Here is a 19219-nt window from a genome sequence, read left to right as displayed (position 1 = left end):
CTGGAGGGGGTCTGAACTGGAGCTGTCAGTTGCGTCAGTGGCATGTCATGGGACCAGACGAGGTGATCAACTGGAGGGTGTTTTGGTGGTGTTGGTTGGGGGGCGGGGTGGGGGTGGGGGGGGGGGGGGGGTGGTTGGCAGTGTGCGAGGGGGTTGTTTAGGGGGACACTCGCGCGCCGACGGCCTGACAGACAGGGTCCTGGGCAACACTATCAACAAACAGCCGGACTTGGCAGGAGAGGCCGCGCTCTTCCTTGCCCTCTCGCGCTCGCTCCTCCAGCGTCCATCCCTGGCTCTAGGGGGCCCGCAACATGACGCAGCAGCTCTCCATCACGCCGCATCTACAGTAGACTCTCTTTCTCTTCCCTCTTCTCGTCATGTTCCCCCCTTTCCTTCTCTCTCTCTTTCATCTCCACTCTTACCTTCATCTCTCTCTGGAGGGCATGTGCGACGGATATTGATGTCCGTGTTGTCCGAGCTTTTTTCCCACTCCTTTCATCCTTCTCTATTTCTCAAAACCCTCTTGGTCTTTCACAGTCTCTCCGTGTTTTTTCACTTTTATCTCGCTTTTCCCGGTTTCCTCTCTGTTTCCGTCACTGGCCGTACGCCCCTGGAGGGACTAGGAGATTGGACTTGATGTTCTTATTGTCCAAAAATCTCCCCTCCAGTGCTCTCCCTCTCTACTCTTTCTTTCTTTTCTCTTTCTTTTTTTTCTCTCTCTCTCTCTCTCGGTTATCATTTTCTCTCTAGGCTCTCCACTGTCCACCATGCGCGCATGTGTAACTGTGTGTCTATGCATCTTCAACAGAGCACATACTGTACTTCAGACATTAAGACATTACCAGCTTCAGCAGTAGCATGCATACAACGAGACAGTTAAAGAAAACGGCAGACCTTTCACAGAGAGAAGAAAGTTGAAGAACTGAGAGCAAGTGAAAGTATGAGAGGAAAGAGAGAGAGAGAGAGAGAGAGAGAGAGAGAGAGAGAGAGAGAGAGAGAGAGGGACCAGTGCGATCACGTGGGAAAGGCAGGAGACCCGTCAATAAAGGTACATACAGCAGTGCGGTAACAGAGCGGCTCAGCCGAAACTCAGCCGAAACTCAGCCGAAACTCAGCAGCAAAGATATTTCCCACACACAGCACGCCAGGAACACATGATCACCCCATTCTCATGCCTCACTGAGACTGCATCCGCTCGGTCCCACATGACTACTGCAGCTCTAGGACTACAAGACAAAACCCCATCATGCCTGACCCCTTCACTGCATCCCACCGACGCACCCCCCCCCCCCACCCCCCTCCTCCTCCTCCCTCCAGTAATTGCTGGGTAGCAGACTCAGTGACGGATGGCTGATTGCTAATGGCTGGAAACTATGCTACACCAGCATCCTCCCCCTTCCAAAATACTTAGAGTACACAAAAAAAACGGCAAGAACACAGAGTTTCACCAGTCTGCTCATGCAAGTACAGTACAGTACTACAGCTCAACTGACAACACGTCTATACTTCCAAGCGATATAACATCCCTCCTTATCCTCATAAGACAACGATGCATGTTTAAAACCACTGATAGGTAGACTGACAATGCAGCTGAATAATGTGCAACTTCTACTCTTTTCTCATGCTGCCTTCTAGAGAGTACAGATGATAAAGGGCTGTTTTATAATGCTGCTTCTTCCACTGCCGTTTCTCCATCCTCCCCCATCACCCGGCTTCTCTCAGCCTCTCCTTCCTCCTCCCTCCCTCCCTTCCTTCCTTCCTCCCTCTCTCCCACGGTCTTCATCCTATAGATTCTCTCTCTCCCCCTCCCCTCCTTCGCTCAGCTTTGCATCCCTCTCTCTCTCTCTCTCTCTCTCCCGTGGCCCGCCTGCTTGCTGGCCGCGGCAGTCCAAGACGCTCTTTCGCTCGCTGGCTCCTCCTGACGTCAGCTCTCCTCCTCCAGCACTGTTGCTGGCCCCTCTTGTCGCTACGCTACCAGGAGCTGAATCTGCACAGCGACAAGAAGCCAGATCTCTCTCTATCGTTCACTCTCTCTCTCTCTCTCTCGCTCTCTCCATCTCTGTTTTTTCCCCCCTCATCTATCCATCTCTCTCTCTCTCTTTTCTCTGTCCATCTGCCTCTGTGTCTCGGCTGAGTGGCGTGAGACGGACTCCTCTCGCGTTCCCCCTTTCTCCTGCTGAGCGGTGTGTGTGTGAGTGTGTGCGCGCATGAGTGTGTGTGTGTGTGTGTGTGAGCGGCTGCCGTGGTTACCTGGCTGCGCGCGACTCCGATGCAGCTCCCCATCCCGTATTCCATGTCCTCCTCGGGCGACGTGAGAGCGGCGCTACACGGCTGGCAGAAGTACTCTCTGCAGAATTGCATCGCCCCTACGAGCGCCGCTTCGGCATCGGTGGCAGCGGCATGGCATCCCTGCGCCGGCCACGGCGAGTGTGAGCAAGCAAATGAGCGGCAGCGCGAGCGAGTGAGCCCCTATGTGTCTGTGTGTGTGTGCGCACTAGTCTTGTGTATGTGTGCACGCGTGTGAGTGAGTGAGTGAGAGTGTGTGTGAGAGAGAGAGAGAGAGAGAGAGAGTGTGTGTGTGAGTGTGTGTGTGTGTGAGAGAGAGAGAGAGCGAGTGTGTGGCCGGGTGACTAACAAGTCCAGTCCGGTCCACTGCAATGCCTAGGGTGAGCCGCTGACATACATGCTATAGTTCTGTTATATAAGGTGCGGATTCCAGAAATAGACGAATTAGAGATATGAAATAAATGTGACCTGAGCGGTCCGCCTGCACGCCTCTCTCCTGCATGCCTCCGCGTCCGACCCATCGCTTTGATCAGCTGTGAGGCTCAGCCAAGCACCACGGCAACCAGGAGGGGAGGGAAAAAAAGCCCCTCTGTTATTAACGATTCACACATGCCGGAAAGACAGAGAGAGGATGGGAGAAAGAGAGTGTGTGTGTGTGTGGGGGAGAGAGAGAGAGAGGGAGAGAGGGAGAGAGAGGAAGGAGGGAGAGAGAGAGCGAAAAAGGGAGGCAGAGAAGAGCAGAGTGAGCATCTGTGTGTTTGAACATGCCACCGCCACAGGCTCCAGTGGATGCTGATGATGCCACACGAAGCATCCGGCAAAATGGGCCACATTTCTGGAGGGAAAAATCCACTCAACCAAACTGGGGCAGGAAAAGACTATTCAGAGCATAAAAATACATCTCACAATTTACCTCTAAAGTTAGGAGGGAATTAAAGAAATATTTTCATTAAAAGGAAAATCTCCTTGCCATGGTAAAGCCGCTCAACTGCCTATTGGAACAACACACTCGATTAATCTGATAAAGTACAAGGTGCGCTACTAATCGGTTTTCGTAATTACATCTCAATCTCAGACGCGTAATTAATTAAAAAGCTAGATTTCCATCCACACCGGCTTGACTGAGTTTCGCCATACTAGCATTCACTCAAGCTTTGACCTGCATTGTGTCACTATTGTGGAGACTTAACCACATGATTGGGAAGACTCGCCAGAATGAAGTGGATAAGGCAAGGTGTGTAGAATGTTGGGCCAAGCTGGTAAATCCATTAACAGATCTATCACTCACACACCATTGGCACTGAATACTTACTTACTTTACAATAACTACTTCAACACCTCTACATCATTATTTTAACCACGAAACAGTTCAAAACATTTTATAACAAAGAAGCTCTTACAATAATGTTATTGAAGATACAGTATCTTGCCAGCATAAACAAGCTATTTTAAGTTTGTATAGAACACCCAAATGTGAATAGGACTTTCATGGATGAAAACAGACTAAAACAAATGAGATTGACTTACCCAATACAAAACCATCTTCTTGACTATGGGCAAAACAGAAGGACATCACTGTTCTTAACCCAAGCGAATTGCCATTACTATGTAATGTGGGTAATTTACATCTACAAGAAGCTATTCAATATGGCACTAACCTTATGGCAACTCTACGCCTTGCAGTTAGCAGTGTTGCAAATGTGTCGTCTCTTCTGGCCTCTCAGGGACACCATACATTGGGAACCCCTAAACGTCCAGTCCAGCCAGAGAGACAGTCCGGAGTGTCCTGCGGCAGGATCTGAACAGGGCACTCCAGCAAGATGCTCGGCCGAGTCTCAGCGCATCAGATGTCACCGGGATCAAAGTCAGAGGGCAGCTAATCCCAGCTTTGGCAACCTGTGTGCATATGGGCTGGCTGTCACACATCCCTCTCCACAGCACCTGTCCTGTCTCCCCCCCCCGAGGCTGCCTGGCAGTGAGGGTGGCACTGAGAGAATAAACAACCATGGTGTTAATATGGTTTTGTATCTTTTAACTTGCATAAAAACTGTCCTGCGGCTTATACACAATGTGGCTTATATGCGGGAAATTACTGTAATTCATATGCTCTAGTCATAGAACATCAGATCGGTATATTTAACATATAAAAACGATACCTCAATTCCTAACATGTTTGGAAAAATCAACACATACCATTCATGTTAAACTGCTCTCCTGACTTTTGTGATGCCTTAGTCCTCTAGGCATCTAGGCCTCAGTGTAGTACATCGACTGGGTGTGCCAGTGGAATCATGCCAGCTGTCGTTGGAACTGTACAGTAGGTTATTCATGATGCCACTGGCAAAGAAATGTATCAAAGACATTACAACAGCATTATTGCCAGCAGGTGGCTGACCAACAGCATTTACAAAGCAAGGAAAATCACTGTCTGAAGTGTGTACAGCTATGTATATCTGGGTGATTCCCAATTTTATTAGGCCCAGCCCACATCTGAATTCTGGCACAGTGCCCGTGCACTTTAAATCCTATGTGACCAAAATATTAGTTCTTAATGGGTGCTACTCCCAAGAGGTGATGGGAGGTAGTAAAGCTCAGAAACCATGTAAGCACATTCATGCCAGTCCAATTATACTCCATTCTACAGATCACACCTGCAGCAGGACGTACAACTGTGCACATGCTAAATACTGTATGTATAAATGTGTATCGCTATATAATAAGCGTTGAGTTATTGACAAGATAAACATCCTCACTGATATTGATTTCCAAAAGGTAACAACTAACAAGAACACTTAGTTGTTGCTTAAGGACGCCCTGTGGATTTCTTTATTCTGCAATACAACACAACACTGCACTGGCATCGATTGAGTGCTTACAGTTACGAGACATTACTACCCCCTTTGGTAAGGCATGGTAAGTCAAAACAATGAACAGCCATATGGGAGCAGCAGAGAGCAGAGAAATGAAAGCTTGAACATACTTATCTATCTATCTACACAGTCTATGGAACATACAGTGTGTACACACACACACACACACATGCACGCACACACGAAAAAAGCCACACACAATAGATTTAATTAATTTTATTGAAGGGCATTTACAATATTACAATAGTATCCCTTTCTTGTTCAGTTCAGTAGTTAACTTATGTTAACATTCATCAACTTCGACACACAGAAACACATCCCAAAATAGAAAAAATTTACAATTATATACAAAGCACTAAAATCATTCCAAACATGGAAAAAAAGAGATAAGGCAAATGAACTTGAATGCAGAACAACAGTAAAAACGGTCAAAAAATGGCAAGCTTCAGGTGAGAGGACCATCCTCAGTCCTCCTGAGAGGTGGGGGCAGACGCTGGAATTAAGGCCTCTTTTATTTCAAACACTCTGATAATCTCCTGAAAGATGAAAAGTTGAACAAATATGTTAGATATAGGTTTACTGCTTTTAGTTAAACTACATGTTACTGTCCATGTGAAAATATTTTCTTTTAGTTAAGTCCTTGAACAAAGTAAAATACTGAATGACATGCAATTCCCATCATGACAGCACTTGGGTCAACTGTTTTTTTTAAATGTGCTATACAAATAAAATGACTTTGACATTGACATAGAGACCCATTTACCACAATAATGTGCATTCAATGTGCACGGTTACATCTTAACTGCACCCTAGAGCTCACATTGTAATCTTCCATCTCTTTGACTCATACTTCATGCTGTGAGGACATGCTTAATTATTTTTGGACATATAAAAAAGCCTCGTATCAAACAGGTTTCTTCCTTTTGATACAATGAATGCACGTATGCACGCAAAATTTCACAAAGTTGTGAATACGAAACACTGGTAAATTCTGGTGGCAGCTGTGTGTGCTGGAGGATAGGCGTTCCTTTACCTTCCACTCAGATGGGCAGATAGAGACAATGCACTGCTGCCTGTTAGTGGTTGCACCTGGTTCGACTTCTCCATCCTCGACAGGGGCTGTGCATAACACACACACACACACACACACACACACACACACACACACACACACACACACACACACACACACACACACACACACACACACACACACACACACACACACACACACACACACACACACACACACTATTTCTAAATATATGGTAGGAGGACATAAACAACATGAACAATGGCACAGATTGGATCTAGTTTTCTTACCGATACAGGGAAGCTTATCATCATCCAAGTAAAGCTTAGCCAGTCCATCCTACACAACAGAAGTAGAGGAAGCTGATTAAAATATTCCTCTTTCCAAAGTTGCAAACCAGTCAAGCCAATTTCTCACTGACCAGAAGAAGAACCTACCGTAAGCTTTCATAAAATTCGATAAAATAACAGAAAACTCACCCTGACCAAAAAGGAGGTGTGGAATATGTTCTCAACTGTCCGTGCAAATGACTTTGGGTCTATCACAAACTCATAGTAGGATATGGGAGATTCCGCTGTTGACAAATGAGGGATAACACAAGGATGGCAGTGAATAGCAGCACCTTAAATTGGGAATCCTGCTCTGCCTGCTCCAGTTCCTGCTTGCGTCAGCTGGATTATTCGTCTTCCTATTATCACTTACGGTCATCAGCAAAATAGCTCTGCAGGCATCCCAGAATCCTCTCCACCTCTTTCTCAGTGGCCTCCTGGTGCGACTCAGCCATCTTGTTCAGCTGTAATGAAAACCCAGGTAAATACATTACCTAATGTAAATACATTACCGAGGTAAATACATTACCTCTCAAGGCATACCAAGTCCCTTACATTACTCAATTGCTGGGTTAGCTTGTGCGAAATCTGAAGAGATGTTTTAAAATTCAAATACATTTATCAATACAAGTTGACAACAACGCAAATTTGTTACAGCTCTGACCAGGGGGAATTCTCATTCTCATGTAGGTGGGAACAGCCGAAACACATTCCAAAGGGGCCAACAAATAACCAATTGTGTACAAACCTTTTTAAACTTATTTGTTTTTATGCACCCTCATGAACATTTCTGTAGTTTAAAATATATATTGTTTAATGTTAACTAAATGGAATTCCTTAGTTAACACCACCATTAAGAAACTAGTGCAGGCTAAACGTTATCAATACGACTGAATGAGCATTAGCAAAGAACAAGGTAGGTTCACCTCACCCCACCAAACCGCACGCACACGCACACGCACACGCACACGCACACGCACACGCACACGCACACACACACACACACACACACACACACACACACACACACACACACACCTGAGTGGGCATGACTCTCTTGGCCTCCTTGCTGGGAACCCTCCTCTGCCTCTCCACACGCTGCCGGGGCTGGGGAGGCTCTGCCTCAAACGAGCCTAGCCTGAGGAGAGGGGGGCCAAACAGCGGTTAACATGACACACAACTAGGAGGATTACAAGTACAGTAATTTCCCGCATATAAGCCGCATTGTGTATAAGCCGCAGGACAGTGTTTTATGTAAGTTAAAAGAAACAAAACCATATTAACACCATATTAACTGCCCCCCTGTATAAACCTCATAGCGGACGAAATTTAGCAAAATCAATGTATAAGCCGTGGCTAATAGTGGGGAAATTACGGGTATCCTGAAAAAAGGATCATCTGCACAATACATGAAGAAGAAAAAGAAGAAGAAAAGAAGAAGAAGGCTCATCGATTGCAATTGTGACAAATCTAGCGATGTAAATAACATCATGTCGATTACACAGGAGTTTAAAACGTTTAGAAACTTTTTAATCAAAGTTTTACATTCTATATTAATTTGCCCTTTTTTCCTATATTCAGAGATGACAGTGAAGAGTGACAGGAAGCTAGTGGGATCTGGGGGAGATGGGGTGGGATCGAGAAATTACCAGAGGACTGATTCAAACCCAGATACCCGACTGTCCGTAGTATAGATGCTGCAGCCACTAGCGGCACAGCTTGCCACAAGCTCATTGATTGATTGATTGATTAATTAATGTAATCCACATACAGAACAAACAAACAACAAACAACCAAATTGTACAGCATAGACAATGTACAAAAATAGAAAGATCGGTCAGCTGAATTCAGAACATGACTAGTACTACTCACATGAAATGGAATAAGGGGGCAATTCTGAAGCAGGTTGAGGCTTTCTTGTTCAGTCTGTGCCAAGCATCTGGAGGTAAATAGCCCCCAACTCCGCCATCCTCGTCATCACCCTCATCCTCAAGACGGTTTATGCCCATAAAGGACAGCTGTTGAAGGACAGACTAACAGTTAGCGCCTTTAAAATGTACTTGTTATCATGTTTGCTGTTCTTTTACTACTCTTCATCAGAGTGAGATGGTAGAATGCAACTTTATGCCTGGAGTGTAGAAAAAACAGCCTGTTCCATACTGCTGCTCATGTGGGATATAGAATATAGAATAAAACGTATTGTCATTGCGCAAGTACGATGAAATTCAGTTTCCATACATGATGCCATGAAGAAAAGTAAATGGGATACAGTAATAGCAATAAAGTTACCAACATTAGGCTTAACTGTTATGGTGTAGAGTGTGTGTATATGTGTGTGTGTGTGTGTGTGTGTGTGTGTGTGTATGAGAATTATGAAGTCAGTTGTTAGTAGGATACGGAATATGGAGCGACATCCAGTCTAGGGTCTCTACATCCTGATCCTGGTTCAACTCACCAAGTGTTCAGCATAGGCGGCGAGGTCAAAGGCAGAGCCATCGGCATGCAGCTGGCTGGCTTTCTCCTTGCCCAGGTCAGTGGCCAGCACCAGCAGATGGGCATCCAGGGCTGCCTCTCTTGCCTGCCGAACTGAGGCAAGAACAAATACACTTCATTATCAAGGTTATAATGAAAAACTAGAAAAACTGGATGTTATACACCATTCTAGATTATTACTGTACATTCTCACTCTCTTTGTGTTGACATCTGAGATACATCCTGCCCGGGGCACTGCATATTCATTGCCAAAGAACAGAAGACAAGGCCCAGCCAGATGGAAACCTACCATTGACAAAGAGTTTGTTTGCTTCCTCCAGAACATCAGTCAGCTTATTGTTGGCAGGGCTCAGCATATCCTCACGGTTCTCTGTGCAGTACAACAACAAAAAATCAAACACAGTTTTGGTGTGCCATGGATCATCGCTGACTATCAACCCCTATGAAAACATCTATGAGGACAAAATCATAGCACTTAAAATGAAATCTTTGCCAACATTAATAATCTTTTGATGATTGTGTGCAGTCTGTCCCATTGCTCACGCTGAACAGAGTTGATGAGGTCTCGGTAGCGGCTCCGGAGCTCTCTCCGTCGGGCCGGGTCGTCGTCCTCCTCCTGCTGCTGGAGCGCAGACGGACCTGCTCCACCCTCTTCCTCGTCCACCTCCATCCCTCGCTCTGACCTGCGCCCATTGGTCTGGGAGCTGGACTCCTGCTGCTGCCCTCCTTTACTGGACCTTCGCCTCGACTCTGACATGCTTTGACTGGGTGTGTGTGTGTCTCTTCACGTCTTCTCTCCTTCTCCAGTACCCTGTCAAAAAAAGTACTCTTTCAGTCCTGAGGCTAAAAATGAAGAGATCACTGCGCATTTTTCTGATGTCATCCTGCAAATTTTAATATGACCGTCAACTCATTCGAATGTGTAGTGGTCTCATAATTTTTTTCCAGAGCCGTATGCCTATGTATAATACTGCACTGTACTTGTCTGGATATTGTCTTATTTCTCACTCTTTTCATTAAATACAACCAGAAGGCGCAGGACACCATTGAATGTGTGTTTTCAGTACTGTTATAATAACCAATCAAGCAAGGGGGAAACTGGCAATGAAGCTGTCGGACACTCAGTTTGCGTCATCAAGGTTTTCTGATCATGCCTTTCCCACTGAGGCAGAGCAATGCACAGATTCCAACAAGGTCTTAGATCTGTCAACTTGTCACAATCTCCTCACTCCCACAAACCTACTAGACGCCTACATCTTAGTGTTTTGATTCTATCTCCTCTAATAGAGAGAACGAGATAGACAATTCTATGTTGTCATCATAACATTGCTAAAACAACAGATCGATGGCTCAAGACTTTTAGAAAACTACTGTAAGTAGGCGTCATGTAAAGATTTCACATCCAAACCTTCTATTTTCTATTTGACGGTTATCAGCGTGGTCTTTCAAAGTACAACGTTAACTTATCCAATTCACCTTTCCTTCCCTTCAAAGATGCAACAACTCACTGCCGTTAACTGTCTTAGCCTACTTACTACACTGTTAACTATTATTATTTGAGCAATGTAATAATGTTGACTGCACTGAACGCTAACATTTTGAAAGAGGTTAGCTAGCTTCTAACTTACAAGGACAACAGTTGCTTGACATGACAAGTAAATAATATGCTAATAATAATAAATGCAACGCTGACATTTTGGCACCACGCAAAACAAACTAACCTTATAAATTGGCTGGATATGTACGTCACTGAAAAGACTGTAAAGACTTTTCACAAAATAGCTTTACATTACACAAAAGAAAACCATACACAGTAAAAGAAAACAATGCCGACTCGTTCCTATGTCAACTTCTTCCTGGTTCCTTTACATGGCGGGAAGCTGAAGATTCTTACTCGTCACTTTTCCGGGTCTGATGTTATGTATTGACTGCCACCTAGCGTCAAAATACTTCAGGCCACATACTTGATAAAGAAAGCATATTTTCAAGATTATTGCTGGAGCAAAACTGTTGTTGTTGTTGTTGTTGTTGTTGTTGCTGCTGATGTTATTACCATCATCACGAAAGCTTTCACATTTTGGTGTAGGCCTCTAACTTTCATGATATAATAGGCTACAAAGAATTAGATCAACACGGCTAGGTGGATGCCTCTCTTGTCAACACACGATCCTCACTCTGCATCATTTACATATTGGCAAAACCTGCCTTGACTTGCATATAAACTTAAGTGACATCCCATTCTTAATCCATAGGATGTAATACGATGTTGGCCCACCCTTTGCACCCATTGTTGCAACTCTAGGGGCTCTGGCCAGTCATGTAAGCGTTAAGTTGTGGTATGTAAAACTACAGAGTGGATTGTCCTTAAAGATGACTAAAAAGTGTAGGATTTATATTTACAATGATATTGAATTATACATCAGTTAATTCAAAACACTTAAATCAACAGGTTCGATCCTTTGAAATACATTTTGACATTTTTTTTTTTTTTTTTGTGGGGGGGGGGGGGGGCGGTTACATTTTCAATTGCGAATGTGTTAATTGAAATACACTATAGCCTACTGGTTCCATGAATAGTCCTACATGAAACAAATATGCATTACTTCATCACTTGAGTCATTACATACAAAACTCGTGAACAAAAGTGTTGAACTAGCTCACTGTCAGAGTCATAAACATATAGGCCTATGATCTTGACAGGAACATCAAGATGTAGGCCTATAGAAAGATGTAGGCTAGTGGTACACAGCTCTGACCGACTATTTACATAATATTGGTAATTTTCAATGCCGTAAAAGACTCTGTTTTCTTCATGCAGTCTGTCAACTGTAAAAGCTTTGAAACATATCCACTCTCTCACAATCAACCCATCCAGGCATCCACAATAATGTGCAACTTTGTGCATTGTTAATTGGAAAACCATTACAGAGTAAATTGTCATATAACAAAAAAAAGCAGTTTGACTATCTTTTGCATAGACTGGGTGAACCCAGCCAGATCTGCCAGCAATTACATTCTGCCCTGCAGCTCAGGCTGGAAATCTCCAGCTTCCTGCACACCTTTGCTGGAACCAATCACAAACTGGCTTATCCAGCAGGCGCATCCGGATTGTTGGTCTGATTGGTTGAAGGACTATTAATTTGAACTGTGCCCGCAGATCATGCCTCTTGTGCAGTAGAAATAGGCCTATAGCGCAGACTCCCCAGACTAATGTTCAATCTTAAAAGATTGAGCTGAGTTTGATGATAACCAGGCTGGCTTTTGCAGGTAATCCACCACTATGTAGTGCAGTTTGAACGAGCCTACTTATTTTGAGAAATGTAGTAACTGTAGTACAAACTTTAAGGATGATTTGAGAAATGCATCAAAGCGATTTTTTCCAATATCATTTTGCAGCTTTATTTGATCAAGAAATCGAACTTCCCCCAAAATAATTAACCTCAGTGTAAGCAGTAGGCTTCAGCTGAGACAATTTCAGAATAGCCTGTTCTGTAGCTGACAATGTTTTACTTTCCAACCCATAGGCTATACAACACCTTCCACATTCACTGAGATAGAGCATATAAAGACAATATAATGCAGCACAGAAAATGAAATATGCTCTTTAAAATTGACAACGATTAGTCATGAACTGGCTGGGTAGTATAGGTCTAGCCTTATTATTTTAATCAAGCAGACATTCTTTCATATTAGCAAGGAACTTCACAACACAGCACAGGGACCTTATGCTGTATTCCAGAATCGGAAGTCATATTTCTTTGTCATTCAAGACAAACTCGGAGGTCAAGAATTCTGACCTCGGGAAAAGGTAATGGAACGCGACTTGAAGTCAAAGTTCTCTCTTCTGACCTCGGTGTTAGTCGATCAGCCCCAACTTCACGATTGTCCGACCTCTGACGTCCGAGTTGTCAGGAATGCATCAATCTCCATTCAATCTTTCATCTCTGTCTCAACTAGATCAGCGGTGCGATTTAGTCTGCAAGAGCGAAGTGCTTGTACCAAATCATCTGCCTTGGCATCCTCTTTCTTCAGCTGCTTCCACTCACTGAACATTCCCATCACCTGCTCCTCGAGGTTAAAAGGGTGTTTCACTCGGATTTGCTCAAGTTTTACTTCAGGCAGTCCCAGCCTCCTGCCATATCGTAGCCAGTCTTTGCCAAGGTTTTCAACAATGACATCAATTGCCTTTTTCACCTTTGCTTGTTCCTTAGATTCTGGTGGGCCTACTACGTCTGTTGCATTATTTGACATGTACTCCTGCACTTTGTCAACAAGATCCTGCCGCTTTATTTGAGCCAGTAATGTGCAGAGACACACTGCATGGCCAGGTCTTAGTTCATTTAATTCCTTGAGATGCCGAAACAGATCAATGCCCACCTTTACATTTTCCATGCGTTTCTTCCCAATTTTAGTACACAAGAACTTGAGCTCCGCCAAGTTCTGCTCGTTGAGCTCGTTAGAGATATCTAACAACATAGCGTTAAATGCTTCCTCCGCGTTCATTGGGCCGATGTGAACTGACCAACGCTTAAAACCCTAAAAACGTTTAGATCCCTCTCAACGTTTAAAAGAAAGTGCTCCTTCAACTATCTGATTTCGCTATCATTTTCGCTTTCGGCTCCAAACTTTTTCCGCATGACGCACTGTACGTCTGACGTCAGCTGGCCAACTTGGATATGGGCGGGGTTATGGTTAGCAGACGATTTTGTCCAAAACGATATGCAAAAGGAGAATGGCAATGATAAACAACAATGTAAATTCAATCAATAGCTCAATGAAAAAATAACTAAATACGACCATACACAAACCATAACGTATAAGACACGCTTAATAAAGTAAGTGCATGTTGAACAGGGTGCCTTTGGATACCTCTTGAAAGACCCAAAACCTGAGGAAAAGAGTAGAAAAAGTGAAACACTTTTTTTCCACCAACATTTATGACTGGTCATTTATGACTACAGACACAACAGGGGTTGGATCATGGGTTGGATGCACAGATGACCAACCTTCCTACAGGTTGCAGCCATAGACTGTAAAAAATAGGTTGCAGCCAGCGCGAGGCCACTCCGCCCACCCAATACCCCTCCCACTTGAAAAAAAATCCCCTGAGTTTCCGGAAATTAACAAACTCGTGATGTCAGGAGGGTAACAGGGAAACAGCTACAGTAGCTAGCGTCTGCTTCTGGACAATGTTAAACAAATTGAAAACGAATTCAGTTCGCTGCGATGTGAAATACTAAAGAGAATGGATATATCACAACTGATGAAGTACGGACACTTTTTCTCACGCCTGTGGACTGTCCTTCGCCACTTCTCATGGATGTGATGTCAAGCTAAAGGACTCAGGAATTCGGATTTGCAGCGTCTGCTAACTGTGTTGCTATAACGTTACAACGCTGCTCTTGTCCCAGTTAATATGACGCGACTTGCTCTTGATCAAGTGACAGATTTTGGCGATTTTACTAGAGGTAAAGATTTAAACGAGTTTTTAAAGCAAACGTTTTTAAACAATTCTTCAAAAAATGGCTTGTCGGATGTTAGAATCAGTCCTGATGGACGCCACATCCATGTTATTCTTCGTAAACCGAAGTGTGGTCTCTTGACATTTGATAAATTTCAGAGACCACATCTAATACAATGTCAGAAGCATCTAGATTTAGTATTAACCAAAACTGCACCAATTGTTGATGTTGTTTATCTGGATAACAACAAAGACAGTGGTGTGGCAATACTCACTGTGGTATTCGAAAATGGCAAGGCGGAATTCTGGAAATTTTGGGAACGGAAATCAGGTTGGCATTTGCTACAAACTGTGGATCTATGCAATAGCCCCAGGGCCCGAGTGGTATCGGTCTGTGTCAGCCTGAATTTCATTGTCTGGTGTGAGGAAAGGCCTCAGTCGGAAAGCTCATCTACCATCAATGCAAACCGCAATAACTTCAGGTACTGTGTCTGCAAAAGAACCATTGAAGTGGACGAAGGGGGTGTAAGCCTAGGAGGAGTCAAAATAGCACTGCACAACAATCCCCGTTACATGGTCATAAGCTCAGGCGAGAATGTGTACCTATTTTCGGATGATGCCAAGGATACATCTCCAGAGACTGTTTCCAAATTCTTTCTGACGTGGTCACCTCAGCATGATTTGTTTAGAGTCAGCTCTACATGTGAAGGTGTCCTGCATCAGAGATCCTCTCCTGCAAACAGGGAGTCTGACTTCAAGCGCTTGGTCAGTGACTGCATAGGAGCTATTTCAGCCATCAGCCCACCAGCCATCTATGGATTTGCTCCGACAGGCAGTGGTGGTCTCCTGTTCCTCCTCAGCTCGGGGTGGGTCTGTGAGATGCAGAAGGATGGCGTCCTGCGGCACATATACAAGCTGCCAGACAATTGCCTCGCAAGCTGCGGCACGCACAACAGCCTCAGCATCTACCACAACATTTTAGCACTGACCGTGGGCAGGACCCTCTACTTGATTGACACCAAATGTGGCCGGGAGCTGGAAAAGATCCCCTTGAAAAAGGAGAGCGTCTTGTTCGTGAACTGCCTGGAGAATACCACCCCGCACTTGTTGTCGGACACCGGCCTGTTCGTGGTGATGCGCAGGGAGACCGACCTGAAGAACAAAGCGCCGTCCCCCGGCGGCCACGGCGAGGTGGTCAGCTCAGGCGCCGTCCTGGTGGAGGCCGTCTTTGAAGAGGCGTGTAAATACTACCAGCAGAGGAGCCTCGGGAGCACACAGTTGACCTCGGAGAAGCTGAAGAAAGGGGGGATGTTTCAGGCGCCCCTGTCGCTGGCGGCCATCCTCAGGGACTACCTCAGCGGCCAGAAGCCTGCCGACATCGCAAAGTGCAACGGCGGCAACGAGAAGCTGCTGTGCTCCCTGGATGGCGAGCTCAAGAGTCTGGTGGCGCTGGAGAGCGTCAAAGCCACTCTGGCGAAGGCCACGGAGAAGGACCTGGAGGCCCTGGGCGAGACGCTGGTCCAGCAGGAGGTCAGCAGGCTCCTCAGCTCCGAGGTGGACCGGGAGAACCTCGTTTACCTGAACTTCGTCTTCCAGACGTTCTCCGCCGAGGCGTGGCGCGCGCTGCAGAGCGTGCTGCTGCTGCGGTGCAACGGCGAGGGCTCGCTGTCCACCAAAGCGCCCGCCGAGGTGTGGAAGACGGTGCTGGCGCCCATCGCGACCGCGTCCAACTTCCACCACCACCACCACCACAACGGGCAGCAAAAGCAGGCCCCCGCCAACGTGGCCCTGCCCGTGTTCGAGCTGCTCTGCCACTCCGTGTTCCGGCACCAGCCCGCCTGGCTGCCCAGGTTCCTCGACCTGGCCCAGGAGCAGGCCGGCTCCTCGTCCTCGTCGTCCACCTGGGGCTACGGCGTGAAGGAGTCTCCCGAGAGCCTGCCGCTCTACAAGCGGGCGCTGACGGTGCTCCCCGACAGCGGCAGCGGCGAGTACCAGGACCTGGAGGTGGAGCTGCTGCTGTGCAGCCGGCGGCCCAACGCCGTCATGCAGGCGCTGCGCATCCTCATGGGCCAGGGCCAGTGGGCGCGGGCCACGCGCGTGGCCGAGCGCTTCTGCCGGCAGAGCCCGCTGCTCAACAAGGAGATCTTCACCACGCTGCTGTGCGAGGTGGCGCACCACCGCCACCTGGACCCCTACCTGGAGCTGCTGTGGGCGCTCTGTCCCGAGGACCTGACCGTCACCAGCATCCTCAACATCGTGCTCAAGAACCTGCCCTCCTCCTCCTCCTCCTCCTCCTCCGGCGCGAGCGCGAGCGCAGGGGCCCGGAGTGGGGCGACGGCGGCGGGGCCCTTCCCCGGTCAGAGCAGCAGCCAGCTGACCATCGGGCTCCTGAAGCCGCTGCTCAGCAAGGCGCTGCTGCGCGAGACCAAGCCCAGCCAGAGGTACGCCGACATCCTCCAGTCGCCCACCTTCCCGCCGCCCACTCCCCCGCGCCAGACCAAAGGGCTCCCCAGGGCCGCCACCGAGCCTGCTCTGGACCAGCAGGACTCCAAGCCAAGGACTTCGTCGGGGCCCGGAGTGGTGTCACCCCTCAATCCTGTCTAACTGTGTCCATGTTTTTTCCCTCTCTCCGCTGATTGGCCAATCCCCTCTCGCTCTACTCACTGACTTCAGTCACGAGACCGAGGGAGTACACGGAGTTCATTTGTGAGTGTGTGTGTGTGTGTGTGTCTGTGTAAGTGAATGAGTGTGTGTGTGTGTATATCTGGGATTGTGGGTGATTCGGGGTGATTCTCTCACTGAGGTGAAGGATTGGAGACTGATTAAAGAAGGCAGGGGTGTTTACACTAAAGCTGTGAGATTTATTGTTGAATGACATTGATGGGATGACTTATGATCAAAGCAGGTGAAGGCGGCATTTTTGAAAGCATCTATCTTAATGAAACTCCTGGATTGTTCTGAAAATGATATCATGCAGATGGTGTGCGTGTCTTGGGCAGTAATTCAGGAACTCCAGGAACCTTTTTTAAACTAAGCAGCCTTTTGGTTGTATGGAGTAACCTATTGAGACCATGCTTAACAGTCCAACCAAAGGTTATCTTTCTGCTTTTGTGTTTGTAATTCCTTGATTGTGCCTATGATGGTTAGGTAGTTCAAATGCCTTATAATACTTAGTCGTCATTATCATATCTTCATATGTTCAAAAGACTCAAGGCATTGTACTGAGTAGGACATGTAAACGCTCATGTTGGCCTATTGTTTACGGTGGTGACAAATGTAGTTAGTAACCAGGCCTATAAGAACAAGACTTATCATCTGTAAATTTTGTTTCATGTACATACATACATAAACCTTGATTGCACAACCATGGAGAAACCGTGGACAATCCATGTCTTAAAGGTTGTGTATGCTGAGATATATATTGACATCTTTCAGTGCTAATATCCTTATCTTCAGGGCTGTGCATGTATGTTAATGTTAATGACTTGCTTTGACTAATAGCATTGACAGTTGAAAACCTATGTGACCCCTCTTGCTCAAGTCTGACTTTTGACAAAGGCTTTTTTTTGTTTATCATAACACAAGCTAGAGTTGATTGAAGTTGATAACATGAACAGACTGGACTCTGCTTTGCTACTGCTGGAGATAAAAAAAAAAAAAAAAGACATTCTTCTCTGAAAAGGGACGCAATCTCCTTAAATGAAAGCTCATACTTCAAAGCTCAATCTGACAAGCGGAGCCATCTTGGGTTCAAATCGCACCCTCGCTCTGGTCACAGGCTTCCCACAGGCGAGCTGTGTCGGCCGGCAGGCATGCAAGGCAAGGCCAGGCATTTACCAACCGATTCAGCCCCCCCTCCCAGTCCCTCCCTTCACATTCCATTGCCACTAAGCAGCAGCAGCAGCAGTCTCAGCCCCCCTGTTTAAATTGAATTTTGCATAATTCTGTTATGCAGTGAATGACTTGCCAGAGAGCGGTGGATCGGCCTGCTGTGTCTTGCGTTTGGGTCCCAGTGTGGCTGATTCAATTTGGGGCCCTTTAAACACACAGAGTCACACTCCTTTTATATTTACACACTCTACAGATGTACACTTGGGTTTGGGTCTGGGTTTGACGGGGACTCTGATGCATCTTGAAGTTTCATTGGATGGAGTCGCCAGTGAATAAATGATCAGAGATTCCTTAAGCACTGAAAGTAAGATTTGATTGTAAGAATTGATTGTCCATGTTTAAAGAAAGCCCTTTTTTCCATATGAATGCCTTGCATTTCTTTTAATCATATCTGACATGCCATGTACAATGCTGTAATGTGCCTATGAACGGTTTTATTTATTATTATTTTTTGTTTTGATCTGCCTTGAGTCTGTGACTGACTACTGAACTGGGTTATGCTGTATGTATCTTCCACAGTATAGCTTTTCATTGGCAGCCTGCTGCCATGGCTCAAAATGGTGTGGCCTTGCGAAACAAACACATTAATAACTTGATCAGTGTGTTTCCTGGTAAATAGCTTATGTTAACCCCACCCCATTACCCTGGCTAATAAAATTTCTTTTGACCTATAAGGAGCAACACTCAAGCTTTTCTTTTGTCCACCCATGTCTGGTCTGTCACACAAAGACTTCGAACACAAGATGTAGACTACTCCGGGTTCCCATGGGGTCATGGAATTTCTGGAATATCATGGAATTTGAATAATGTATGCAAGGCATGGAAAGTCAGGAAAATGTATCATATAGGGGGCAAA

The 19219-nt window shown here is 45.9% G+C and overlaps 4 protein-coding genes across 4 annotated transcripts in view; 1 reads left to right on the top strand and 3 right to left on the bottom strand.

Moving 5' to 3' along the window:
* The window catches only part of tacc2 (transforming, acidic coiled-coil containing protein 2), a 73822-nt gene extending 71253 nt beyond the window's left edge, over nucleotides 1-2569 (bottom strand). Inside the window, exon 1 of the mRNA XM_062520025.1 lies at nucleotides 2251-2569. Coding sequence (XP_062376009.1) covers nucleotides 2251-2361 — 111 coding nt within the window. The 5' untranslated portion in view covers nucleotides 2362-2569. The remainder of the gene's footprint in view (nucleotides 1-2250) is intronic.
* Nucleotides 2570-5357: 2788 nt separating this feature from the next.
* On the bottom strand, nucleotides 5358-10890 carry nsmce4a (NSE4 homolog A, SMC5-SMC6 complex component). Its single transcript, XM_062520024.1, has 11 exons — nucleotides 10733-10890; nucleotides 9555-9822; nucleotides 9301-9381; nucleotides 8974-9104; nucleotides 8391-8536; nucleotides 7557-7656; nucleotides 6892-6982; nucleotides 6669-6763; nucleotides 6480-6528; nucleotides 6190-6275; nucleotides 5358-5692 (listed from the first exon to the last, which is right to left on the bottom strand). The coding sequence occupies exons 2-11, from the start codon at nucleotides 9766-9768 to the stop codon at nucleotides 5621-5623; spliced, it is 1065 nt and encodes a 354-aa protein (XP_062376008.1). The 5' UTR covers nucleotides 9769-9822; nucleotides 10733-10890; the 3' UTR covers nucleotides 5358-5620.
* Nucleotides 10891-12270: 1380 nt separating this feature from the next.
* On the bottom strand, nucleotides 12271-13665 carry fadd (Fas (tnfrsf6)-associated via death domain). The gene has a single exon (XM_062520280.1). The coding sequence runs from the start codon at nucleotides 13512-13514 to the stop codon at nucleotides 12942-12944; it is 573 nt and encodes a 190-aa protein (XP_062376264.1). The 5' UTR covers nucleotides 13515-13665; the 3' UTR covers nucleotides 12271-12941.
* Nucleotides 13666-14152: 487 nt separating this feature from the next.
* LOC134064359 (BLOC-2 complex member HPS6) lies at nucleotides 14153-19219 on the top strand. Its single transcript, XM_062520277.1, has one exon. The coding sequence runs from the start codon at nucleotides 14428-14430 to the stop codon at nucleotides 17074-17076; it is 2649 nt and encodes an 882-aa protein (XP_062376261.1). The 5' UTR covers nucleotides 14153-14427; the 3' UTR covers nucleotides 17077-19219.

Source organism: Sardina pilchardus, chromosome 18 (assembly GCF_963854185.1).
Source record: "Sardina pilchardus chromosome 18, fSarPil1.1, whole genome shotgun sequence".
NCBI lineage: Eukaryota > Metazoa > Chordata > Actinopteri > Clupeiformes > Clupeidae > Sardina > Sardina pilchardus.
The sequence above is the reverse complement of the archived record's forward strand: the minus strand, read 5'-3'. Positions and strand labels throughout refer to the sequence as shown.